Below are 23031 nucleotides of genomic sequence, written 5' to 3'. Positions count from 1 at the left end.
GTATAAAAATAAAATGGAAAAGAAGTTAAAATAAAATTTGATTGGAGTGTAAAGGGAAAAAGAAAGCGCTAGAAACAACCCCAGTTGTTGAATCACTGGATATTCATGTACATGATCCATACACTCAAATTTACTTTTATGCACTTTTACAATGGTAGTTGTTTATTTTGGATCACAGTAGATTATTTCCCGAATGCAAACTATATTTAAACTGCTAATTCTTGCCCTGTGTCCCAATATCCCAGTGGTAGCATCACAAGTCCAACTGAACTTTATGTAACTTGTTCTGTTGCTTTAAGGCTACAAAGTGCTAACGATATAAGTAAGCACATTCTGAGGTTTTCTAATATTGCTGATAGAGTGCTAAGCTTGCAGTTGGTTAATGCCTGTAAATTTTTGGCTCCAGGTTAAGGGAAACCGGCTTGCCAAGACTGCCCTTTTTTATGACTCAGTCCTTATGTTAATAAACTTTTGATGGCATTGTTTATGATGAGTCACAAGAGTATAATGACAAAAGTTATCCAGGAGGTAAGTATGACAGTTACAGGATGTATGCACCGTACGCAGAACTTTCAATGTGGATTAGCAACTGTGATGAGTGATAACTATCTCGATATGTGATGGTGTTAGCATAATTCACCATGAACTTACGATCGCCCATAGCATATTTGATTCATAATGCTAAGAATACATATTCTAATTACAAATATAGAATACTGGTATTTTTAATGAAGGGTTTTTATTAAAATATATATCTTGACTGGAAAGTCTCACTTTGAGTAATTTTTAAAAATTCATTCATGGGATGTGGGCTTCGCTATTTGGGCCAGCATTTATTGCCATCCCTAGTTGCCCTTGAGGAGTGATGGTGAGCTGCCTTCTTGAACCATTGCAGTCCATGTGGTATAGGTACACCCACAGTGCTGTCAGGAAGGGATATCCAGGATTTTGACCCAGCGACAGTGAAGGAATGGCGATATATTTCCAAGTCAGGATGGTGAGTGGCTTGAAGGGGAACTTCCAGGTGGCGGTGTTCCCATCTATCTGCTGCCCTTGTTCTTCTAGATGGTAGTGGTTCTGGGTTTGGAAGGTGCTGTCTAAGGAGCCTTGGTGAATTCCTGCAGTGTACCTTGTAGATGGTACACACTGCTACTACTGTGCGTCAGTGGTGGAGAGAGTGAATGTTTGTGGAAGGGGTGCCAATCAAGTGAGCTGCTTTGTCCTGGACAGTGTCAAGCTTCTTGAGTGTTGTGGGAGCTGCATTCATCTGGGCAAATGGGGAGTATTCCATCACACTCCTGACTTTTGCCTTGTAGATGGTGGACAAGCTTTGTGGAGCCTGGAGGTGAGTTACTTGTCGCAGGATTCCTAGCCTTTGACCTGCTGTTGTAACCACAGTATTTATATGGCTAGTCCAGTTCAGTTTCTGGTCAATGGTAACCCCCAGGATGTTGATAGTGGGGAATTCAGTGATGGTAATGTCATTGAATGTCATGGGGTGATGGTTAGATTCTCTCTTATTGGAGATGGTTATTGCCTGACGTTGTGTGGCACGAATGTTACTTGCCATATGTCCGCTCAAGCCTGGATATTGTCCAGGTCTTACTGCATTTGGACATGGACTGTTTCAGTATCTGAGGAGTCATGAATGGTGCTGAACATTGTGCAATCATTAGTGAACATCTCTATAATGGAAGGAAGGTTATTGATGAAGCAGCTGAAGATGGTTGGGCCGAGGACACTACCCTGAGGAACTCCTGCAGTGATGTCGTGGAGCTGAGATGACTGACCTCCAACAACCACAACCACTTTCCTTTGTGCTAGGTATGACCCCAACCTGTGGAGAATTTTCCCCCTGATTCCTGCTGACTCTAGGTTATCTAGGGCTCCTTGATGCCACACTCAGTCAAATGCAGTCTTGATGCTAAGGGCTGTCACTCTCACCTCACCGCGGGAGCTCAGCTCTTTTGTCCATGAACCAAGGCTGTAATGAGGCCAGGAGCTGAGTGGCCCTGGCGGAACCCAAACTGGGTGTCAGTGAGCAGGTTATTGCTAAGCAAGTGCCACTTGACAGCACAATTGATGACTCCATCCATTACGTTACTGATGATTGAGAGTAGACTGATGGGGCGGTATTTGGCCGGGTTGGATTTATCCTGCTTTTTGTGTAGAGGACATACCTGGGCAATTTTCCACGTTGCCTGGCAGATACCGGTGTTGTAACTGTACTGGAACAGCTTGGCTAGGGGCACAGCAAGTTCTGGAGCACAAGTCTTTAGTACTATTGCCAGAATATTGTCAGGTCCCATAGCCTTTGCAGTATCCAGTGCCTTCAGCCATTTCTTGATATCACGTGGAGTGAATCTAATTGGGTGAAGACTGGCGTCTGTGATGCTGATGTCCTCCAGAGGAGGCCGAGATGGATCATCCACTCAGCATTTCTGGCTGAAGATTGTAGCAAATGCTTCAGCCTTATCTTTTGCATTAATGTGCTGGGCTCCTCCATCAATGAGGGTTGGGATATTTGTGCCGCCTCCTTCTCCAGTTTGTTTAATTAACAATTGTTTAATTGTTCACCGCCATTCATGACTGGATGTGGCAGGACTGCAGAGCTTAGATCTGATTGGTTGTGGGATTGCTTAGCTCTGTCAATCACTTGCTGCTTATGCTGTTTGATGTGCAAGTAGTCCTGTGTCATAGCTTCACCAGGTTGACACCTCATTTTTAGGTATCCCTGGTGCTGCTCCTGACATTCCCTCCTGCACTCTTCGTTGAACTAGTGTTGCCCCCCCTTACTTGATGGTAATGGTAGTGTGGGGGATATGCCGGGCCATGCCATTACAGATTGCGTTTGCTGCTGATGGCCCACAGTGCCTCATGAATGCCCAGTCTTGAGTTGCTAGATTTTTTTTCCAAATCTATCATTTAGCACATTGGTAGTGCCACACAACATGATAAGGGTATCCTCAATGTAAAGGCAGGACTTTGTCTCTGCACTGGTCACTTCTACCGATACTGCCATGGACAGATGCATCTGAGGCAGGCAGGTTTATGAGGATGCTTTTTCCTCTTGCTGGTTCCCTCACCACCTGCCACAGACCCAGTCTAACAGCTATTTAGGACTCAGGCAGTAGTGGTGCTACCGAGCTGCTCTTGGTCATGGACATTGAAGTCCCACTCCCAGAGCACATTCTGCACCCTTGCCACCCTCAGTGCTTCCTCCAAGTGGTGTTCAACATGAAGGAGCATTGATTCATCAGCTGAGGGAGGGCGGTACATGGTAATCAGCAGGAGGTTTCCTCCCCCATGTTTAACCTGATGCCATAAGACTTCATGGGTTCTTGAGTCGATGTTGAGGACTCCCAGGGCAACTCCCTCCCGACTGTATTACCACTGCGTTGCCACCTCTGCTGGGTCTGTCCTGCCGGTAGGACAGGACATACCCAGGGTTGGTGATGAATATGCCAGGCTTTTGCTTGACTAGTCTGTGAGAGCTCTCCCAATTTTGGCACTAGCCCCCAGATGTTAGTAAGGAGGACTTTGCAGGGTCCACAAGGCTGAGATTGCCATAGTCATTTCCAGTGCCTGGGTCGATGCCAGGTGGTCTGTCTGATTTCATTCCTTTTTTGAGGCTTTGTAGTGGTTTGATACAACTGAGTGGCTTGCTAGGCCATTTCAGAGGGCATTTAAGTGTTAACCGTGCTGCTGTGGGTCTGGAGTCGTATTTAGTCCAGACCAGACCAGGGGTGAGGACAGCAGATTTCCCCCTAGGAATGCCAAATGGGTTTTTACAATAATTGGCAATGGTTTCGTGGTCATCACTTTTAATTCCAGATTTTTATTGAATTCAAATTCCACCATCTATGGCAGGATTTGAACCCAGGTGCCCAGACCATTACGCTGGGTCTCTGGATTACTGGTCCAGTGACAATACCACTATGCCATCACCTCCCCTTAAATTCAGAGCAGGGTGGTCAATACCTGGAGAGGTCAGAGGCTTGGAATCCTGCAGCAATTAATTCACCTCCTGACTCCCCAAAGCCTGTCACCATCTACAAGGCATGAGTCAGAAGTGTAATGGAATACACTCCACTTGCCTGGATAAGTGCAGCTCCATCTGCACTCAAGAAGCTTGACACCATCCAGGACAAAGCAGCCCATTTGATTGGCATCTCATCCACAAACATTCACTTCCTTCACCACCAACAGACATTGGCAGCAGTGTGTACCAACTACAAGAATCACTGCAGGAACTCACCAAGCCTCTTTAGGCAGCACCTTCCAAACCCACGATCACTACCATCTGAAAGGACTAGGGCAACAGCCACAAGGGAACACCATCACCTGGAAGTTCCCCTCCAAGACACTCACCATCCTGACATGGAAATATATCATTGTTCCTTCACTGTCGCTGAGTCAAAATCCTGGAACTCCTTCCCTAACAGCATTGTAGGTGTACCTGCACCACAGGAACTGCAGGGGTTCAAGAAGGCAGCTCAACACCACTTCCTCAAGGGCAATTAGGGATGGGTAATAAATACTGGCCTAGCCAGTAATGCCCACATCCAGTAAATGAATAAGAAAAACAAATAACAGCATATAGTTGCTGAATCATGCATACTATACTGTAGACCGTCTTAAGAGTTTCAGGGTGTGAAAGATCAAAGACAGCATCTGAGTTACTTAGGATTACAGAACTTGTAAACACTGGTGTTAGTAACAGACTGTAAATGGAAAGGCAGCTGAAATTTGAAGAGTTTTCAACGTTGTATCTTTCTAAAACTGTATACTCACTGTCAACTGAAGCACACTGCAAAAAATATTGCTGCCTTTTAAAAAAAAAAGCTGGTGACCAGCTGCAGATTCATTCACATCTGTTGGGTGTACCTTTTTAGTAGAAAACATTCGAATCAAAGCTTTATCAAACAGAAAGGCGTGAATGAAAAAAAAACTAGAGGTGCTGACAACAAAAATGGCATTCAGTAAAGAGTGAATAGTGAGAAATCAGTGAGCGACTGATCAAGTCCAGCAGTCAGGGTTGCTGTCCAGCAGCCCCAACTGAAAAGTGGCTGAGAATGGATGTTGAAGGGATGGTAGGACCAGGTTTGGCTGCCAACATTCAGTTGCAGCTTAATATGTGAAGGTAAAACACTGGGGGGGGCATTTGGCCCTGTGAACTGTGACCCGGCGGTAAATCAAAATTTTCAGGGGAAGAAAAGGAGCAAAAACTGGTGAAAAGAATCGTGGTTTTAAATTTTATAAGTTTTAAATATTTGTTTTAAAAAGTAAATGCTGTAATGTGCTGTACAGAAATCAGCATTGTAACTTGGAAAAGGGTTTGAGGACTTGTCCACAGTGGAGAGAGGGAATTTCCCCCAAGCTGTTCACATGCCTCTCCTAGCAACTGGGCATACATTGCCGTTGTTGGAAGTCTGAGTGGGATTCACTTGTTGGCCCCTCTTGCTTTTTCAAGCATCTCAAAGAAGATAAGAATCAAAAATAGTAAACATCTTAATTTAAAACAAACTCACTCATGTTACTTGCATCGCAGTTAAATGACCTTAGTGGAATGTGTAACATTGAAGTATCATTCTGTGCAGCACAGAAATTAGTATTATTTTTGTGAAAGCTTTATTACTCAAGCAGAGAGTGGCTAACTGTTTTATGTTTTGAATTCTTGTGATTATTTCATCCACATTATCTCTGCTCAGAGGGTTGGACTACCTCTGTTGTGGGAATAAGCAGCATGACTTTATTTACTGCTCAGAACAAATCAAGTGGTTTCCATAGCCACAGCATTTGCATACACTCACTGGCGTGTTTGGGGACTGCTCAGTAATGCCAAACACGCCAGCTTAAAATGTAAACCTGCTATGAATTATTGTAATCAAGCTGTGTTGTAATTCAGGACAGACATCTGACTCTAAGCATCAGCGTGCTGCATGGGTAGTCCTTGCCGGATTGATCTTCAGCAAAGCTTATTCTGTGCAGACTCTGCTATTGGTTTGCATGTTGTGCACTTGAGCATTTAAAACAGGAGGTTAGAGGTGGGAATAAATCTGCTAACGTATGTGCCAAAACATCAGCAGTTTCTAGAGATGCCCATTTAACTGCTTCACTGTTGGTTCTGGTTGTCCAATGTTTCTTGGAGTATTGTTGATCAGTGGTTCTTACTGAGTTCTCCAGGGATGTTACTTTTTACTTGAAATTCTCATGGAATTTCTACATTTTGTTCCTGGTTGTAGAAACACAATGAAAATATCAGCGTGTGAACAGATATTGTAGCAAGTGCCACATGGGGTGGAGTTTATTCAAACCTTGGCATTACTGCAGATGATAAGCTAATAACAAAAGATGATCAGCTGTTTGATTTACAAAATATCTTACAAATACTACGCCATCATTAAAATGTTAAAAGCATGATCTTGGTGTCCTCCCCTTGTTAGTTGTTGTCCAATTTAACAAATAACAGCTTAAACACCACAATTCCTTAGAAGAAGGTGTCACATTTTCCTCATTCGCCTCTGCCAGGAAGAAATGCATCAATCACTGCATTGCTCACTTGTCTGAAAATGTAAATCTCCCAATCCAACCATTGATTTTTGTTAAAAAATACCGATGTTAAAGAACAAGCATAAAAGTCTGAGGGTGTAAAATTCAGATCTGTAGCACCGCTGGAACAACTTGATGCCTATGTTTAAGAAGGATGCTCATGTGGGTGTCCCATGGAGCAGCTGAATTGGTGCAGTCATTACATCGGTGCTCAATTTCCAAATTTGAATGCGCAGGCCCATTCAACAATTTGCATGTCCTTCACCAAAGAACATGTATTCAGCTGCAAGAGGTCCCAGCACTAATGTCTCTTAAAGGGTCAGGCACCCAGCATTACCAGTAAGGTAATGTGAGGAACTTCTGCTATTGCGAATTCTCTGGAAGTACTCTAGAGCGATTTTTAAGGTGTTGCGGTGACTTCCTAGATTTGGCAGGGACTGTTACTTCATCCTCACAGGATGGATAGAGTATTAGGTGATCTGCAACAGTCCTGGGATTTGCAGTTGTAGTGCCTCTGGGTCTGCAGGATGACAGGGAGATGTAGCAGAGGCTGCAGAGAGAGCAAGTTCTGTGTGTTGCCCTCTGCTAAATTGGAGCCAGACTCCTTGCTCCTTGACAGTGACAGGAGGCTGTCTGGCTGGCCAGCCAATGCACCCACCACCTTGGTATGTCAGCATTCTCCTGTACACTACCCCATCAACGTCCACATCTGAGTTCTCTATAGCAGAGCTTGTCTGTCACCTCGGTCTCCGGAGAGCCAGCACATAAAACATTCTTTCTTCCTAAACAAAAACTGAATTACCTGGAAAAACTCAGCAGGTCTGGCAGCATCGGCGGAGAAGAAAAGAGTTGACGTTTCGAGTCCTCTTGACCCTTCAACAGAACTGAGTAATATTAGGAGAGGGGTGAAATTATTCTTTCTTCCTTGTTTGGCTCCAGCCTGCTCATGCCTGGTGATTCACCACGTGCATATGACAAATCTATACCACCCTGACAGGCATGTGCAGTGCCTGAGTTAATGGCTGCGAGTGTCCAAACAAATGACATTGTCTCTTTAGAAGTTGCTCTCTCTCCTCCTCTTAGGATGGACAAGTGACAATTCTTGGGTGTCTGAAAGCAGAAAATCAGAAAGGGAAATTTGGAGTGAGGGAAGGGGGTTGGGGTGGAAAGCAAGAGGTCCGTGGTCATACTGTTGGCAGCCTGTTCATCATGTCAGATGGCAAGATAAGGCTGAACTGGGAGTTGAGAATAGGCGTAAGGCAGGAACATGCCATCATCCTCATTGTTCTCAGCGATGGTGAATGCCACGGGCTCTGTCATAGCCAATTCCTTGATGCGGAGAACCATCCCTGTATGGTCAGGAGATGGAGGCCCTCTTGGCCCCATCAATTCTCCTCTGCTCATTTCTATTGTGTGCCAGCTTGCCATGCAAGAGAGAGAGAAGAATGTCTATTATTGTGTGCAGCACTGTGTTTGACTGATGTGCATGCCACAGCTAAATGACTGGAAATATGTGGAGGTAGCGAGAGGCAGTCCTGAGCATGCCAGTTTGGATGTTAGGCCTGAGACTTGAGTACCAGAGCTAGTGCTTGGTGAGTAATGGGCTGTGGTACATTAAGCAGTGGCTAGTGGAGTGATTGGTAGGAGATGTCATGTGATGATGCATTCACTATTCTTGATTACCCACACAAGGTCATAAGGTTTCTTGTGGCACTGCATCTAGGTCCTCGAGCCCACTTGTCGGGAATTGATCTCCCCGACCATGTACTCTCAGTCCCTTCTGAGAGTGTCCTTTGAGGGCCTCATGGCCCTCTGCAGAACAGTGACATCTCCCCTCCTGTCCTCCTCCACCACTAGGGCCTCCAGTGCATTATCTGTGCTCAGGAGTCCACTGTCAGCTCAGTGTTCCATTTTTCTTGTTTACAATTGCAATATCATTCAGCAGCAACCGCCTGTGATTCAGAGCAACTTCCTTTCAAGAGGAGCCTTTAAGAACACAAGACTGACTGCACCTTGTGCTGTTTGGACAAACTGCTTGGCTTTCTGCTGAGTGCAGAGGCAGCAAGAAGAGTGTGTGATGCTCGGTCCAACGTTACTATCAGATAAATGAGGCAGCAACACCACACTTAAGTGCTGCCGACCACCACCTGAACGGGGCATGACCCCCATGCCTGAACAATGGTGTGAACCGTTTTTTTAATTCATTCATGGAATGTGGGCATTGCTGGCTAAACCAGCATTTATTGTCCATCCCTAATTGCCCTTGAGAAGGTGGAGGTGAACTGTCTTGAACCGCTGCAGTCCATGTGGTATAGGTACACCCACAGTGCTGTTAGGGAGGGAGTTCCAGGATCTTGACTCAGCGACAGTGAAGGAACGGCGATATATTTTCAAGTCAGGATGGTGAGTGACTTGGAGGGGAAAATCCAGGTGATAGCGTTTCCATCTGTCTGCTGCCCTTGTCCTTCTAGATGATAGTGGTCGTGGGTTTGGAAGTTGCTGTCTAAGGGGCCTTGGTGAGTTCCTGCAGTGCATCTTGTAGACGGTACACACTGCTGCTACTGTGTGTCGGTGGTGGAGGGAGTGAATGTTTGTGGATGTGGTGCCAATCAAGCGAACTGCTTTGTCCTGGATGGTGTCAAGCATCTTGAGTGTTGTTGGAGCTGCACCCATTCAGACAAGTGGGGAATATTTCATCACACTCCTGCCTTGTGCTTTGTAGATGGTGGACAGCTTTGGGGAATCAGGAGATGAGTTACTTGCCGCAGGATTCCTAGCCTCTGACCTGCTCTTGTAGCCACAATATTTATACGGCTAGTCCAGTTCATTTTCTGATCAATGGAAGTTGATCTTGGGGGGTTTGCCAATGGTAATGCCATTGAATGTCAAGGGGAGATGGTTAGATTCTCTCTTGTTGGTGATGGCCATCGCCTGGCACTGGTGTGGCACGAATGTTACTTGCCCCTTGTCAGCCCAACCCCTAAATGTTCAATAAGTTCCTGATGGCAGTGATCGATAAACTTCCTCCATTCACAAGAGGTACATCTATCATTTTTTAAATGAATGTAGTAAAATACTTGATAGGTGGAAGCAGAATGCTGCCAATGGCAAACTGTAGAAACTAAAAAGCGCTCTCCATCTGGCCTATTGCCTACTCTAGAACCACTCCAGCTCTTGGTCCATTGTAGTGTGGGAAAGGTTGGACAGTTCACCCCTATTTCTTTTCAACATGCATGGAATTACCGAGCAGTACTTCTTAGCTGAATTTGGCTCCCTTGCCTCTGTTTGTCTGTAGTGGCAACATCACTAACAGACATTAATAGGTAGTTGAAAGATTATGTGTGCTTGGGAAGGATTCCAAAATATCAAAGTGTGGATTAAGAAACAAACTCACTACATTGTAACTGCAAAACTGGGGATAAAAGTGATAACTTAAAGGGTCTAAAACCTTCATAGATATCTTTCTTTCTAAATAATAAATAAAGGATTCATTATTGTGGACAGAAACCTTTTCATCAGTAATTTTGAATGGTACTGAGTTTAGCGCAGTGTGATATCTTTCACAGCATCTGCAGACCAGTTCATTTCTTGGCTTTTAGCTTACATTATGTATTGGTGAATAATTTTTCTTCATAAATGCATATCCGACTGAATAACTCCATATGTTCATTAATGTTCTAAAGCTTACTCCTGGTATTCTTAGTAGTAATCTCTTGATCGCCTTATTGATGTCTGATTTAATGCAACAGAAAAGTGGAAATTTTGTGCATAACTTGACATCATGAATTTCTATTTTGGTAACACCATAACTTGGACATACCACCTACAGCCCAGTATTCCCAGCCTGCGCGTCCAGTCTCCTCCACTAATACTGCGCAACAAATCTACCCTCCCCTGGGCTGTTGAACTGCTGTTCTGCCTGTGAACCATTGATCAGTCTTCATCACAAGTGTCAAAACAACAGAGGAGGAAGGAACTAAACTATCTCTTGACTAACTGACCAATGTGGTTACATGGCAGATGCTGATGAATCACCCCTTCTGCAGGAAAGAAACAGGGTTAAAAGATGTACAAATGATATGCATTTTAAGTTGTACTCATGTTGTTAATATCTTTTCAATCAAGGAATACTGCAAGAGGGAGAATAAAGGTTGGCCAAGATGTCATCGATCGCTGCTTACTATGCAGGAAAAAATGTGCTCATCACAGGAGCCACTGGCTTCATGGGCAAAGTACTTGTGGAGAAACTGCTGCGGTCCTGCCCTGAGGTGAAAGCCATCTACATATTGGTGAGGCCTAAAGCCGGACAGTCGATGCAGGAAAGAGTCACAGATATGATGAAATGCAAGGTACAGTAATACATAAGCCACTTGGAAAAAGGCAGCTGGGCTTTACTTCCTGTGAGTTCATTCTGTTTCTTGATTTGCACAGCATTTTACCGGGGCTGCCAACACAACACGCATGGATGCTATGGATAACAAAGTGACATTGGCCATTGACCTTCATTGCTATTGAAATATTAGGCAGAATTTACATTCCTATGCTGGTGGGTTTATAGTTGGGGGAGGGGTGGCCGTGAAATTTCTTGGATTACCTTCCTGCTGGGTTCCCGCCCGCCCCTACCTCTCCGCAATTTTATGCTGGGAGGGGCAAGGCCTTGGCTTAAGTAGCTAACTGTTGACTATTTAAGGGCTGTTTCCCACGTAGCCTCAATTTTCAGGTTGCCAGAAGGAGTTCAGGGGCAGGGGGATGCCTGAAAAGTAACTCTGTTCAGGCCTCGGTGGTGGGGGGGTAGGGGGAGGTGGGGGGGTGGGTGTGGGATGCGGGGTGGCTGCAGTTTGTGTCGGGGGGGTCACCTCTATCAGCAGCCTCTTTTTAACATTGGGCACCACCCCACAAAAGGACTGGCCCCTGCAGGTCCCCCCTTCCCCCGCCAATCCAGGCCTCTCTTTCCCTAGGCCTCACTTCCCCACACCACCCTGAGACCCCTCATACTTACCTGGTACTGGACTCCCGGGACTTAGACTCTGGGGACAGCTTGCAGTCCCAGTCCTGTCCACTGCAGCTCTTGGTGCTGCATCCCTGCAGATTGGCCGGCTGCTCTCTGAGGCAGGACTTCCTTGCAAGTGAGGGGTGGAAGTCCCATCACTAGCCAATTAACACTTGTTGGGGCATTAAGTGGCTGGAGAGCAGGCAGCATCAGCGGGATGTGTTCTCCATCGACTCTTTGGATGGCGTGAAGGGAAACCCCACCCCATCCTAAAAACCCTGGCCATTAAATTCCTTTAAATATATAGAAGTCTCCTATCAACAGACTTCCCTGTATAACCAGCACAGCAGCTTGTAAACAGATGATTGGAGCTAACTTTCTAGGAATTGGGAGTGTCTGGAACTCCCAAATAACATCTCTTTATGCAAATGATTGAATACAATCAACCATGTACTACATATTTAGTGCTGAAAGGAAAGAAGAGTTCAGAAGAACATTTCAACAATTTAGTCTCCAGCTTTCAATCAAAATGTCCTATTTGTTTTCCATAGCATACCTCGTACATGTACCTGCCTCTGCCTTTTCAAACTCCACTCCATAATTAACTTTCCTCCAACATTCCCTTCCTCACTCTGAGACAATGAGAAGTGTCCATTCATTGCATTGCCTGAATGGCGTGGCTGAATTTAGGGACTGCTTAAAATGCTTGTGGTAATGTGCAGCCTCCTAAAACTCTATTTTTAATATTATAATAAATAGTAGGTAGTGGCAAGATGTCTAAAAGAACAGCTGATAAACTATGGTGCACTCAGGCAGAGGTGGTAGGTTCTTTCCTATGCATTTCTGTTCATCTCATTTATACTGTTCATTTGCCCATTCGGAAGTATTAGCATGCACGAAGTGCCGAGGACACCATTAAGGTTGAAAAGAGAAGGAAACAGTCATTAGATGAGACCAGACTTGGAGTTTAAAAACCTGATGGCTGTGAGAAGGAAGTGTCAAAAAGAAGGACAAATCCAATCTGCCCAATGACTGTCCTATCAGCCTCTTCTCAATCATGAACAAAGTGATGGAAGGTATCATCGAAAATTCCACCAAGCAGCACTTACTCAGCAATAACCTACTCGTTGACACTTAGTTTGGGTTCCACCAGGACCACTTGGCTCCTGATCTCATTGCAGCCTTGGTCCAAACATGGACAAAAGAGCAGAACTCAAGAGCGAAGGTGAGAGTGACTGCCCTTGACATCAAGGCAGCATTTGACCGAGTGTGGCATCAAGGACCCCTGGCAAAATTGAAGTCAATGAGAATCAGGGTGAAAACTCTCCACTGGTTGGAGCCATACCTAGGATAGAAGAAGATGGTTGTGGTTGTGGTTGTTGGAGATCAATCATCTCAGTCCCAGAACATCATTGCGCGAGTATCCTAGCTAGCCAATCCTCTACTTATGCTAATATATTACCCCCAACACCATGAGCTCTTATCGTGTATAGTAACCTTATCGAATGCCTTTTGGAAATCCAAACACACTATATCTATTGGTTCTTCTTTAACCACGTTGCTTGTTACATCCTCAAAGAGCTCTAATAAATTTGCCAATCATAAAACCATGTTGACTCTGTTTGTGTATCATGATTCTCCAAATGTCTTGCTCTTACTTCCATAGTAATGGGTTCCAGCACTTTCCCAATGTCAGATGTTAGGCTAACTATAGTTAGCTATAATTTTCAGCTTTCTGTCTTCCTTCTTTCTTGAATGGAGGTATTACATTTGTGGTTTTCCAATCTGCTGGGACCTTTCCAGAATCTAGGGAGTTTTGGAAGATAACAGCTAATGCATCCACTATCTCTGTTACGATGGTGCAGTAGCAGCAAGTCAGAGTAAATTCAGGGCCAAGGGATTTTGCAACTTTGTAATCCTGAGAAAACATAAATTAGAGCAGGAGATGGTCTGATTAAGAATTCAGGTTGGAGGATGAGTTGTGTAGGTTGGGGAATTTGTAGTTTAGGAGAAACAAGAGCATTAAGTTCAGAGTTATATTATTTAAAAAGGCTGGACTGGAGACTGGAAATGAAATAAGAATCAGTTATTGGATAGCAAGATTTTTCTTTTATCTTGTCTATGAATGTGAGCAACTTTTATGAACTTAACTAAATCAAGGAATGGTAGCAAAGTCTTGGATGAAGTTATGCGTTATAATTTATTACTTCAGTAACTCAGATACATTGTGTAACACTTTAGGTGCCCAAAGTTGAGACAACACATTACAATATTTTCTCTTATATAAAAGCAAAATACTTCAGAAGCTGGAGATCTGTGATTAAAAACAGAAAGTGCTGGAAAAACTCAGCAGGTCTGGCAACATCTGTGGAAAGAGAAACAGAGTTAACATTTTGAGTCCAATATGACTTCTTCGGAATGATACAATAGTTTCTCTGACCTGAACGCTGGTATTCAGAACAGTTCAAGTTTCTGGATGTTGTAAAACTATCCCTGATTGTTACTTTGATCTTTTTTGACATTGTTATTATTTTCCGAGAAACCTTACTGAGATACATGCAGTTACAGTGATCAAAGAAAACCAATAAGTCAGATTGGCAAGCCTTCCTGGAAGTCCTGGAAGACTGACAGCTGAGAAAATTTATCCCAGCATGGGATCATTTGAGGCTATTGCTTTTCTAACTCGGGAAACTGATTTCTGACCGTTGATAAGACATGTCTACTATCCTGCGGTCTAAAGTTTGTGTGGTGCCAGCCTCTAATCTGGTGCTTGCTAGGGTCAGATCAAGTGATGCTGCACCTTCAGGAAGGCTGGCCTCCTCTTCCTGATGTGAGCACAGGACATCCACATTTCCAATACCTGAAATGAAAGAGAAAGACTAGGGTTAGCTTTTGATGTCAGGAGAGAGCAAAGAAAGAACAGGCTGCTGAAACCATCTGCAGAGTGTGTGGGGTGAGATAGAAGTAAGAGGGAATGGAGAATATGGTAAGATGAAGCCCTGCACAATGTTTCTGCCACTGTTGGCAGTTGCCATCGGTGTGACCCTTCCTCTCCGATGAAGGGGATGTGCAAGTGGGCTTGGCGACCTTTGTTTGGCAACCTTTTGTCTCAAAACGTGAGCTCCTGCAAGAAAGAAGGGATGTTCAGTGACACCCTTATGAGCTGTTTAGCAAATGTACCTTTTACAGTCAAATAGCTTGTCTGCACTGCGTTACATGTAAGGTGTGGGAAAATGAGAGTTGCAATAATGGTGAGAAATGCAGAGTGTATGAATATGAGAAGAAGGAAGTGCAGTGAAGGGGAATATTGAGGCTGGAGGCAGTAGGTGTCTAAGCAGGGAGGAATAGAGCAATACTCTAACTTTGATAACTCTGGTGAGATCATAAAACATTTTCCATTGTGGATTGCGGTCAAGTGCTGGGAGCTAAACGCCTGGCATGAACTAACACTGCAACCTCTTCCCATTGGTGGCACAGGCCTGGAGGGCTTTCTGCCTGCTAGAGGGCAGATGATCTCCTGTCGTCCATCAATCATACTAGGGCTTCAAAGTGACATCACAAAATCCAGTTGCCTGGTCTGTGGTGTTGCAGCCATTTATTTATTCAGAAGTGTTCCATTCTGTCTGCAGCCAGGGCACTCCTCTATTTTAAGTGGAGCTGGTTACCTTTGAATGGCGTCAGTGAAACCCAATTTCTGTCCCACTCTCCCCCACTGCAACAGACGTGCACCAACGAATAGTGTAGGTAGCGCTACCTGCATACCTGCAGCACAATAATGAGATCCCCAAAACCAATTTCACATACTGCCTGGGACCAGGAAAACAGGCGCTTGAATCGTAAGCACTGCCCCATTGCACAACTGTTATACAGGCGTGATTAAATTTCTAGACTAACATCTCAATAATAATTCTGATCTTGCCACTTGCTCAAGAAAAACTCTAAGTCAAGAATTACTCAGTGTTGAACAATGTTTGCTTGAGACTATCCTTGCTCTTACTCTGGTGTATTATTATCCTATCGTTTATTATTCTATGAGACAGAAACACTTGGTGTAAGCAGTTGAAGATCTGATTATGTAGGCAAACACACATGATTAATTGACCACTGTTAGGGTGGAGTGTGCATGTAGGAGCAGCAGCAGAGAATAATAGCTGATGAAACAAGAAGTGACTGTTCACTTACATTGCACATTACATTACAGCTTGCTCAAATTATGTTTCTTAACACTTTTTCTCGATTTTAAATTTACAAAGTATACAGGAGTAGACTTGTGTAAAATCATTAAAAAAAGAACCTCTTCCTGTTAGCTGACTTAATTGTAGCACAGCTGTGGATGATTTGCATGGAAATGGAAGGTACGAACTTTATGTTAAGACTCAAATGAAATTTGAAATTGAATTTTATATATCTCCAAGGTCTATTTTGGGGTTAAGTCTCTGTATCATTAGACATTTGTGGGATTTGGATAACTTTGTAAATTACTGACTTTGACCTTCAGCTTTAAGGATGTCATAAACAGTATCAGTGACACATTTGATGCCACTGTTCTGCTTTTTTTTCTATTTACTGATTCTGTTTGCCCGCTACTCAGGCCCCAATGTGTCATCCCCTTTTCACTGACCATGGCAGCTGGCACACAATCTGACACCTAGGCATCTGCCAGTGCTCCTCTTGAACTTGTCTTGAGAGTGCTGTGCAATAACATGACCATTAACTTTCATTCTGTGCCTTCGTCCTTCTGTGGAACATAATCCTCCCACCAAACAACGTTGTCCAACGCATGGAGTGCGTGTGGCACACCCAGGGTGGGATTTTCTGGCCCTGCCCGCCGCCAAGATTGTCCAGTCCTGCTGAAAGTCAATGGACTTTTGGCTGGGCCGCCACATCGCCCGTAGCAGGTCTGGAAAATCCCGGCCCTAGTCTCACCAGCATAAAATCTCTGTAGCGTGTTACAGATCACTCGGGGAGTTAGAGTTGCACTGGCAGCATGCACCTTTTATACGCATGTTGTCATCTGGAGCTGTGGATAGTGATGGTAGATGCTCCAACTTTCTTTCCACCACATGGCTGACCAGGAATCTCTTCTGCTCTTACCGCCTGCATTGGCATGTATTGGAAGGATTTTCAGGTTGATACTCAACCTGTTTGGCTGCATCATGATCCTGGAATGGGACTCAAACCCAGAGCTTCTGGCTCAGAGGCAGGGACACCACCGACTGTGTCACAAAACCATCTATAGATCTCCTATAATCAGTATGTAGCATAATATAATTGTATACACAATGGGTTACATTGCCATTTTGGAACACAGTATTTCCCACACTTAAAATAATTGCAAATACAGCTTATCAACAACAGAAAAATGTACCTTTGAGACTATAATTAATGTACCATTGCTCCTTTAGGAAAAGAATTTGTGCCATTACACACACATCATATGGCATCCATTTTATCCTTTCTGAACCATGATGTGCAAACATAATCATCCGTGACACTAATGTTGTATGTTCTATCTTTATTTTTATTCATTTTCATTATAGTTGTGGATATGAAAATTTATAATGAAAGCTGTCTATGTAAACATGCCTTTTTATAATTGTGTTTCTCGAGTGGTGGAAAACATTGACAGGAAATTGTGACAAAACATGAAAATGCATTGTCAAGCGGTGCAGACAGGAAGTGTGCTCAGACGTGTGATTTTTGGCATATTATCGATGCAGCAAATTTTATTATGTGCTCTGGGTGAAACACAGGGTGGAATCATCCCAGATTTGCGCCAAGTGCAGTAGCGGGTGAGGAAAAAGAACGTTTTATCTGCCGGCCGCAATGGCGGCTTTTCATGCTGTATCATTCCCAATCCCGCCTTATTAATCATGCATTCCCGGAAAACGTGCCGTTTCAATGGCAGATGCGTTCTCATTGCCCGTCACCTCACCCCTTCCTCACGCCTGGCGCCATATTTAAAGCGCAGTCATGTGCACGCCTCTCAGTGCTTCCAGCCCAGGACTGCTGCACAGAAGACATGGCCCCGAAAGGCAAGAAGACTACAGCCCCTCGATTCAGTCTCATGTCCCTGGAATGCCTTTAGGATGCCGTGAAGGCCTGCCATGATGTCCTCTACCCCCGCCCTGGCCGCAGGAGGTCCAGCAACCTCACCACTCCGGCTTGGTAGGCGTTGGCAGTGGTGGTCAGTGTCAATGCTGCACAGAAGAGGGCGGCCATCCAGTGCAGAAAGAGGATGAATGATCTCATCCGTGCCACCAGGGTAAGGCAACTATCTCATCACTCTAACTCACATACTCACAAGGCCATCATACATTCACTGGCATCTCACTCACTGCTACTTCAAGGGACATCACCGCTCACTCTCTCTCACACACCCTCGCATCTCCACCTGGCCTGGAGATTGCCTTCTCAGCCCTCACCCTCTTGAGGCCAATTGCACAGATCAGCTTGTGCCCACACACACACCCTGGGATACCCTTCTTCCCCAGGACAGCCCTTGCCCTGCAGCATCTTCTCTTGCCTGAGGCTACTCCTCTCACATTCCCAGTACAGCCCTATCCTGCAGCTGTTGAAAAGCCACCCCTGCCTTATGGCTGGTCTGGTAGGTAGAAAACTGCCCTTGAGCCCCCTCTAAAAGTGATGTGGTGCTGCCTGTGAAACCTGGCGCTGATGACTGCGAGTGCTGCCTGAAGTGAGATAGGCAAACAAACCTCGAAGCCTCGAGTGACGTGCAGCTCACCAGGTGCACATCATTTATGTGCAGTTGTGAAACACATTGGCGTGCAATCACACCAATGTGCTCGAATGATCCAGCGTTGGGGGTTGATTCCGGTGAGCTGGGCTTATAATGATATGCAGATGTATTACAATGAAGTTCCCGATGCCCGACAGCAGGAAACACGGCCCACCACTGATGGGCAGAGAGGACGACTGCAAATTGGTTTCACATTGTGAAACTGATTTTTGGCCTTCTTGCCATATTGTCTGCTCGCGCCACCAAACAAGTGCAACACCAACGGGCATGGAAAATTCCGCTCACAGTCTTTAAGAGACTGTTATGATTTCATATAGCCCTTAAATGTCACTCAGTATTACAGATAGAAGAGGCAAGAACACTAGTTTTTTTTCTTGCAGAGAGCTGGACAAGAGCTGCACAGACCGACTTTGTATTGGGCAGTACCTTGTTTGTGATTGTCACACTGCTGCTAGTTGCTGCTCTGTTTCCCTGGTATCAGTTAGTGGCCCTGAGTGTCCATCGAACTTTAGCATTATTATGCTGTTAGCGATAGTGATAGCCACTCAGCTTCTTCAGCAGCTACATGGCTTTTCAAAAACTTGAGTATCGCTGACACGGCTCTTTTTTCAGAAACACTCAAGTTCTGTCCAACCAAACGGCTACTTTCAAAACCTGCAGCTTTTTACATGAGCAACCCAAGCAGAACCTGAAATTCTTTTTTGACATCTTCTGCATCATTAACATAAAAGTAAATGAAGTGTTGAATATTTTCAATAATAAAAGGGCCTCAATTTATTGGCAGCTGATAAATTAAAGCTCCTTCATCTCTGATACCTTAAGTTGCTGTTTGGGTAATTAATATCCATAGGGTGGTAATGTCTACACTTTCTGGATTCAAACTGTTACAAATCAAATCGACACAAGACTTATTAGCCATTTTAGAGAGTTCAGGGCAGGAACGTATATAAAATGCCTGTTTTATTTTAATTAAACATTTGTACTGGATGTTTATCACTTTGTACTGTGGCAGACATTTTGACAGATTTTATACAGTAAAATCCCATAGCCGTCCCCCTCCAACCAAGGACTCTGCTTAGAAATCTGTGTGATATGTTGTGCTTATTCTTTTCAGGTTCCACAGGAATCTTAAAATAAAATACCATAACATCCAAGATGCAAGATTGAGTTATGCTGCTTTGTGTAGATTGCAGTGGCAGGGCAGAAGGGTATATTTCAGAGATGCAGAGGGCAGGATTTTTCAGATGGTGAGGTTTGCCGTTATGTCGATCACAGCAGCCCCGCAGCCATTTAATGCCTCATGGAGTGTTAATTGGTTGGAGACGGACTTCCACACCTCACTCACGTGGAAGTCCCACCTCAGGGAGCTGCTGGCCAATCACCAATGGCAGCGGTGACCAGGACTGGGACTACAAGCAGTCTTCAAATTTTAAGTCCCGGACCCCAGGGTCACAAGTGCGGGGTCTCATGGCAGGGAGGGGAGATGAACCGCAGGAGAAGACGGGTGTGGAGAAGGGGGTGGAGGTCTTGATGGAGAGACCGGATTTTTTGGGGGGGGGTGCGGTGGAGGGAATGTCTGCTGGGGCAGACTTTGGTGGGGTGGTGGTGTGAGGGGTGGCCAGTATAGAAAGGATATATTTGAGGTAGCACCCTCTCCTTCCTACAAACCTGCCGATGGGTGACTGTAAAATTCTACCCATGATTATTCCAGATTCTCAGCAGAGTGATTCTTGACCTGTGGTTGGGGTTATCAAGAATGAATGAAGACTTAATATCTGTCCCACAGAAGGCATGGCCCACAGATTGCCTCAAAAATGAGTAACTAAAGAGTTAACTAGCAACCTGAATTATTGGAGTTAATTAGTTAGTTATTGTAAAGACTGGCCAATGAGCTTTTGCCCATTTGTAACCTTCATTCACCCTTAACCCTCCATTTTAAGGTCAGGACAATTTTGCGCATAAGACAGGAACAATGTAAACAATAGATGATTGAAAATATTTTTCATGTTTTGACCACTAGAGATTGCTACAACATTCCCTTGCTCTACAGCATGATCTCACAGCAGGAAATATGGACTGTTATCTTCAGCACACAGATCTGATACCAGTATTTTGTCCCTGCATGAACTGAACATTGCATGTGACCAGAACATGGACCAGAGTGAACTTTGTTCACCTTCTGTTCAGATGCATGTTGACTGAAATCATCTCTAAGTTCAGTCATTGTCTGATAAATCATGGTAAATGATGATCAGCAGATTAACCTTATTACTAAGAATTTGTTGAGATCATTTGCCATGAATGTTTTTATGAAACTTTTGAAATTCTGAATTATCTGATGTATGGTATGTCAGTTTTTATTCTCCAAGCACCCACCCACAGCAAAAATCATTCCAAATATTGCAGGAACCCTGGGGTAGTGATCGAGGCAGGGGGCAGAGAACATCAGGCCAGCACTCAGGGCATGAGAGAATATTGGGGTGTGACAGAATATTTGGGGTGTGAGAGAGTATCGGGGCAGCATTTGGGAGGGGGGGCGGTGATCAATGGGCCAGTGATCAAGAGGTCGAGTGCTAAAATGAGATCTTTTATGCTCACCTTGGCCTCGTGACTGAGATCTGCTGCTGGAAGCCGACAGTTTGGGCCTCCACCTCACATTTAAGCTAAAGTGGCTAGAGGCTTTTCCCCAAGGACTACTTCACACGGTGTGCCTTTTGATCTCACATGGCCACAAAGCCTTCCATCCCTCTTCATATATGTTGTCTCTTTCTTTAATCTGTAAATTCCGTTGTTCTGCAGGTTTTTAAAAATTTACTTTTTTCATAATATAAAAATCAATATGACCCCTTTCCTTTTGGGAAAAATAAACCCTATTTGCCCTATTTATCTTGTTCGTTGTAAACCTACCATCCCTTTGAAACCCAAACACCTTTCCACTTCTCTTAAAATGCAAATTTCCCTCACATCTTACAAGCTGCCCTCATCCATGTTCACTCATTAGCATTTCAAAAGCCTTTTTACACCTAACTCTTGATAATTTCAACCTTGCACTCTATCTGACTCTAAATAAATCAGCCAGACAGACAAAACCATAAGCCCACGATAATATTAAGAAAAATACTATAGTTTTTGACAAGATAAACTCAGGTTGCAGTGAATGCGGTCACTGCCTGGTCCCTGAAATGAGAACTGCTGTGCAGGTGTAGGGCAGGAACTGTTTCTTTGTTAGGACCAGGCCTGAAATTCTGGTTAAAAGAGCATTCCAGTTGGTACAGTGCCGGATAACACAAAGATAAAAACAAAAAGCTAAAAGCTACTGCGGATGCTGGAAATCCAAAACAAAAACAGAATTACACAAAGTTTACTTCACTTCTTTCCTTCCCAGCCCTTCCACTGCCACTCTGTGTCTGACTACTGTCCATCCTAATCTAACCACCTCTTTGTCACATTTCTCCTACACAGCCTGATCCTGTCACCCCTTTTGCTCAACAACCCTCAATAAGTATTTCTCGGTTCCTTTTGTCATTCAGCCTGTTGTTTGCTTAATTGGCAGCTTGGCTTATTTGGTTACACTTTCAGAAGGTTATGGGTTCAAGAATCACCTCAGGACATCCAGGTTGTTATTGCAGCGTCATTGCATTGGTGAAGGTGTTGTCTGTTAGATCAGATGGTAAGGTGAGACTGTGTTTGTTCAGGTGGACATAAAATTCCATGACATTATTTGAAGTATCCTGGCCAACAGTGATCCTTCAACCAACACCAAGCGATTAACTAGTAATCTTTGCTGTATGCATTTGCCTATGTAACAACAGTGAATACATTTCAAAAATACTTAGATAAAAGCAAAAAACTGTGGATGATGGAAATCCAAAACAAAAACAGAAACAGAAATACCTGGAAAAACTCAGCAGATCTGGCAGCATCGGTGGAGAAGAGCACAGTTGACGTTTTGAGTCTTAATAATACTTAATTGGCTGTGAGTGCTTTGTGACAATCCTGAGGACATGATATAACATGCTATGTAAAAACAAGTTTTCTTATTTTCTTCCTTCTAAGCTCAGCTGTCAAAACACAGAAATGAATGATACTGAGCACAGTCCTTAAGGGACGGAAGCCTTTTAACCCAACCATGTGATGCCTGAAATGAGACAGAAGGCGTTATGAATAGAGAGCTTTGAAGTCACACCACAGTGAAGAGTGCAAATGGTTATTGTTTTACAAGCAGCACTTAATAACAATGTATTTCTTGGTTTGTTTTGGATGTTGAAGATTGTGCTGATGAATTGAGATATTTCGTTAAATGTAAAACCAGCAGTCTGCCAATAGCAATGTCGTATATTTTAAAAGGTGAAATTATGCTAACTTTTGATGCAGGGTCAGTTTCTGTTGTGCGCTTGTAGTTAAATTGCTGTTTGTCCAGTGAGTGAAGTGCACTGTGCAAAACAGATGCACTGGGGGTGATTTTAACGCTGGATGATGGTGTAAAATGGGTGATATCCAGTTAGCTCACAAGTCTGACGAGTCTCACAACAAGGTAGCTTGCCGAGTTGGCACTGAAGCACTGCCACACATTTAGCAGTGATTCAAATTGACAGACAAAAGGCTGCCATGTTAAATGATAGGTAATATGCACTGAAAGGAGGCGCTAGATGTTTTTGCACATCCAAATATTTAACAGTCGGTATTAAAATCGGTGGCAATTTGTCAGTTGCTCCATCCTTGATGCATA

The 23031-nt window shown here is 44.1% G+C and overlaps 1 protein-coding gene across 6 annotated transcripts in view; it reads left to right on the top strand.

Annotated features, from left to right (window-relative positions):
- The window catches only part of LOC144696607 (fatty acyl-CoA reductase 1), a 215775-nt gene that overhangs the window by 64262 nt on the left and 128482 nt on the right, over positions 1-23031 (top strand). For all 6 annotated transcript variants that reach the window (XM_078568113.1, XM_078568115.1, XM_078568110.1 and 3 more), the window contains exon 2: positions 10678-10901. In XM_078568113.1, the coding sequence (XP_078424239.1) occupies positions 10713-10901 (189 nt within the window). In that variant the 5' untranslated portion in view covers positions 10678-10712. The remainder of the gene's footprint in view (positions 1-10677; positions 10902-23031) is intronic.

Source organism: Cetorhinus maximus, chromosome 22, assembly GCF_964194155.1.
Source record: "Cetorhinus maximus chromosome 22, sCetMax3.hap1.1, whole genome shotgun sequence".
NCBI classification, from domain to species: Eukaryota; Metazoa; Chordata; class Chondrichthyes; order Lamniformes; family Cetorhinidae; genus Cetorhinus; species Cetorhinus maximus.
Note: the sequence above shows the minus strand (reverse complement) of the source record. Positions and strands in the feature narration are given on the sequence as shown.